At 39.9% G+C, this 4,801-nt stretch overlaps 1 protein-coding gene across 1 annotated transcript; it reads right to left on the bottom strand.

Moving 5' to 3' along the window:
* Positions 1-269: 269 nt before the first annotated feature.
* On the bottom strand, positions 270-3,520 carry LOC149166221 (uncharacterized). The gene is given in 1 exon segment (XM_089432495.1): positions 270-3,520. A coding segment is annotated over 1 exon segment (2,868 nt). The 5' UTR covers positions 3,312-3,520; the 3' UTR covers positions 270-443.
* Between the last annotated feature and the right edge of the window lie 1,281 nt (positions 3,521-4,801).

A 4,801-nucleotide genomic window follows, 5' to 3' on the forward strand; every position in this document is an offset into this window, starting at 1 on the left:
TGTCTAAACCTGCACGGGCAGGCGTCGGAATTTTTTGCGATTAGTGTTTTGTGTGTTGTTATCTTGTGGAGTTTTTGTATCTATGATTTGTTTGTGTGTTGTTATTTTTCCGAGTTTTCGTATCCATGATTTGTTTGTCTCGACGTTTTTAAAGCTCAAGGAGATCTGTCCTATACAATCACTGATCTACCTTGATGATAAGCCACCAAGGTGGAAGGCTCGAAATGTTGATACACACAAATCATGGATGGATGCGAAAACTCCGAAAAATAATAATAAAATTAATTTAATATAAATGATAAATTTAAAAAATAATTTAATTTAAATGATACAAATCCTTCATTATATTGAAAATACCTCTGGGCTGCGTGACATTCCAGCCAAGTTCACAGATCGAACCCTGGGCGGGCAGCCGCTGGAAACGATACACGATGGTCAAAGCTTCAGTAGCCCAAAATGCCATCGACAAACCGGAAGTACCGCCTGCCCAATCGCCTGCTCAGAGCTAGCACTCCGATGACAGTTCCAAACCCAATTGCAACTCCCATTCCCATTCCAGCTTTCCACGATTCCCACCAATGTATTGTCTGCTCACCGTCCTCGTCGTCGTCCTCTCCTGCACCGGAATAAGAAGTATGATCGCTGCAGTTTCGCTGAATTTGATGCCCACAAAGCTTCGAATTCCCCCAGAATGAAGACGCCTCAAACTTTAGTCCATCTGGAATCCTCCCTGACAGATTGTTATTCGATAGGTTTAAATAGCCCAATGAGTTCAGAGTTTCAAAATTTTCGGGTATTCGTCCCGATAAATTGTTGGATGAGATATCTAAACCTTCTAAATTCACCAGTTCCGCGAATTGGAGGGGAATGTATCCTGTAAAGTGATTATGTGATAGATTCAGAGACTGTAAACCCTTAAGATCGCTCATGCCGTCGGGAATGTGACCGCGGAGATTGTTTGCGGAGAGGTCCAGAAGAGTCACAGTGGGGAGGATGTATTTATACGACATTTCCTGACCCTTGACCATCAGGTAAAGTTCTTCTTTATAGTAATTTGCGTAGACAAGCGCACTTGGCGGTGATCTTGCGAAATCTTTATTCCTCAATGCTGACAAGTTTGAGATACATGGTGGTATCGAACCTGACACATGGTTTATTGCCAGATCCAGAATTTGGAGTTGTTGAAGGTCGCAAATCTGGATAGGTATCTCACCTTCTAAACTATTTGATCTGAGGACAAGTAAGCGGAGCTTTGAAAGATCGGAGATCCATTCAGGGACTTTGCCTGATAAGCTGTTTCCACTCAATTCCAAAATTTCCAACATTGTGCAATTTCGGAGGGATGAGGGAACATTTCCAATTAACCTGTTGTTATTGATCTGCAATACCTGGAGTTTCTTCAAGTTTCCGAATTCCATCGGTATCCGCCCTTCCAAATTATTTTTTGCTACATTCAATACCTTGAGAGCAGAGCAATTACTGAAACTCGAAAGCAACTGCCCGCTAAGATTATTGGCTGAAAGATCCAGAGCCTCTAGATACTCTGTTTGCTCACAGATGCAAAGAGGAATCCGGCCCCCGAGTTTATTTGCTGCTAAAGATAAGAAAATTGAACTATGCAACATCATGCAGATTTCTGAAGGCACTGTACCTGTAAGGTTATTTACCGACAGATCAAGTACCGAGGGGAAGCCTGAGACAGAACTTCGTGGACGGGGAAGGCTTCCATGAAATAGATTCTCTCGTAAGTCCACCACTTTCAAAGAAGTCGACGAGTTATACAGCTGTGTTGGTATTGGCCCTTTCAACTGATTGTGTGCAAGGTATAAGCTCTCAAGTTTGGGGAGATTCCAGAGCCATTAAGGGATTTGTCCTGTTACAGTGTTACTGGACAGGTCAAGTGTCGTCATAGAACGTTGAGTCTTCATAAAAGGGGGTAAACCCCCCTTTATTTGACAAACAGATAATCTCAATGTATCTAAATCAAATGGCGGAGTCCAGTTAGACGTGACATTCAAGGTTAATTTGTTACTGGACAGGTCAAGATATTTCAGATTGTTCAGACTTCGGAAATGTGACTCTGAGATTGCTCCGCTCAAAGTGTTGTAAGACAGACTGATATAGGTCAGTTTAGACAACGATCCTAGAGATAATGGGAGAGGTCCTGTCAATTTGTTGTAGCTTAGGTCTAGTACAGTAAGCGAGTGGAGGGAGCCCAACGACTCTGGTATCATTCCCCTCAGATTGTTCTTCTGCAGTTGTAGCACGGTCAGAGATGACAAATTTCTTATAGAAGATGGTATGGAGCCATATAAACTGTTGTTTGGCATCTGGAAAATGGTCAGGCTCTTCCACTGGCCCTGAAAAATCTGGGAAACGTTGCCAGATAATTTATTATTTGCCAAGGAAATCGATCGTATCTGAGGCATCTGAGAGAGCTCAAACGGAAGAGATCCACTGAGATTTGCATTGCTCATCTGCAAATATATCAAACTGGTCATATTCGCTAACCAAGTAGGGAATTCGGAATGAAAAGTGTTTCTATCCAGATGGAGAGTTTGTAGGTTTCTAAGTTTCTGCAGGGAAGGGGGAATGGAACCCTTCAGTCCACAGTTTGACATTGTAACATTTAAGAGGTGGGAAAGACTACTTACTGACTGTCCCCATGAAGACGACGTTGCCGAGAGATCGACTCCGTTGAGAGAAAGATTTGTCAAGGCCGTGAGTTTAGCAAGCCATGAGAGGTCAGGACATTTCAACTCAGAAACAGGGGAAGAGAGATCGAGTCCTGTCAAGTTATTCAGATTTCCGAGCTGCCATGGAACGGTACCTGCAAATCCAGCTGTGGACAGGTTGAGGTATTTCAAGTTTTTCAAAAGACCCATCTCTTTAGGAATAGGTAGACCAGTGAAGTTATTGAAGCTGACATCTAAATGCTCCAAGGCCGTCAAGTTAAACAGTGCAGCAGGGCGCAAGATGCCGCTCAAACTGCAATTTTGCAAATCCACCGCAACTACAGCACCGGTTCGGCTGTCGCAGGAGACACCTTCCCACTGGCAACAGCTGAAAGAAACATTCCAAGAAGCCAAACGTCCCGCGGGATCATGCAAACCGTTTTTAAAAGCCAGAAGAGATTGCATATCCTGACTCGAACAATCACCGACTTTGCCTGAAACGGTTGTAAAAATGCTGGACACAACTATCCACCCACTGAACATTTGAATAACAAAACGGAGGAATCTTTTTTGCAGAATGGTCATCCTCCGTGGTTCTTGGTACAAGTATCTGGATTGCAGGGTGGATTTGGCCATCATAATGATTTTGTGGGAAATACAGGTCTCTCAGTTCTTGCAGGTGTTTATCTATCAGCTACACACACCATACATATAAATAAACTAAAAGCTACAGCCGTCAAACATATGGAAATAAACTGGCTAATAAACTAAAAGCCAGGGCCGTGAAACATATGATACATATGGAAATAAACTGGGTCAAAAGTAAAAGATAGAGCCTTCCACAGAACCTCTAGGTCACCGTCACCCGAGCCTCCACGGTTGGTTCATGAATAGATGTGCTCCCATCTTTTTCAGTTATGGTCCCCTTGGCAACTTAATTTACCGCGTACCAACAGTCGGTCCATGGATCCTGATGTATCTATCGTCTTTCTCGTTCAAAATACAACAGCGGCCGGCGGGGAATGAAATTTGATAATAAATCCTCCAACCCAACTTTTTACATCTAGTCTTTTTAAGTCGGTTTGTTTAAATTTTTTTTTTTTTTTACTCATCGTTTAAATAGTAGCAAATTATGTAAATTAAAACAGTAGTTTATATTTGCCAATGAATTTATAAAAAATATTAAAATTTTTACCATATATTATATATATCATATTTGGAATTAAAACAATACCTCAATGCAATAGAAGCTTTTTGTTATAATTTTTTTTATTTTATTTTCTCATCGTTTAAATATTGGCAAAGTTATATAATTAAAAGAGTAATTTATACTCGTTATAATTTTATCCAGAAAAGAAATGGTTGGTAAATGTCAATATGCATTAATTTATGAAAAATATCAAAACATTTACTATATATATTATATTTGGATTTATTTTATGTATTATATATATCATACTTTGAATGAAAACAATACCCCAATGCAAGAGAGAGGTTTTTGTTATGAAAAAAAGTCTTATAGTTTTTATATAAATTAAAAGTGTAATTTATACCAGCTACATTTTCATCCAGAAAACAAATGGTTGGTAAATGTTGATATGCATGAATTTATAAAAAAATGTCCTAAGAAACTTGAAGTTGAGTGGAGAAAATAACAATTATTCCACCCAACCACCCAAGCCAAACTCAATTAACGAAAAACCATTTACTCTAGCATACATCTCATATTACTAATATTAAACAAAAATCCTTTAAAAAAAAAAAAAATATCTAAATCTGTCTACTCCTATATTGATACAAAAATAAAATTACAGAGAGGCAGTGGCCTCGAGAGGACTAGCCCAGAGAAGCGGCATGCTTACAAAACCTCGCTTGAACACTGACCAAAAAGACTTGCTTAATGACTGACCAAGAAACAAAGATATATCTAGAGACTGTAGCTGAAGACTGACCAGAGATATATCTAGACCAAGACAAATTGATTGGGCCCATTCAAGTAATCAGTAAAGCGCTGCCCTTTCAAAACTGGAATTTGACCCAAAAACAGTTTGATCCGAAACTGAGACCCAAAGACAGGAGAATGCCGCCCACGCAGGGGAAACCGGCAATTTAACATTGGAAAAAAT

Source organism: Pinus tabuliformis, chromosome 5_1 (genome assembly GCF_031772625.1).
Source record: "Pinus tabuliformis cultivar Carrire ecotype Pingquan chromosome 5_1, CPIR1, whole genome shotgun sequence".
Lineage (NCBI taxonomy): Eukaryota > Viridiplantae > Streptophyta > Pinopsida > Pinales > Pinaceae > Pinus > Pinus tabuliformis.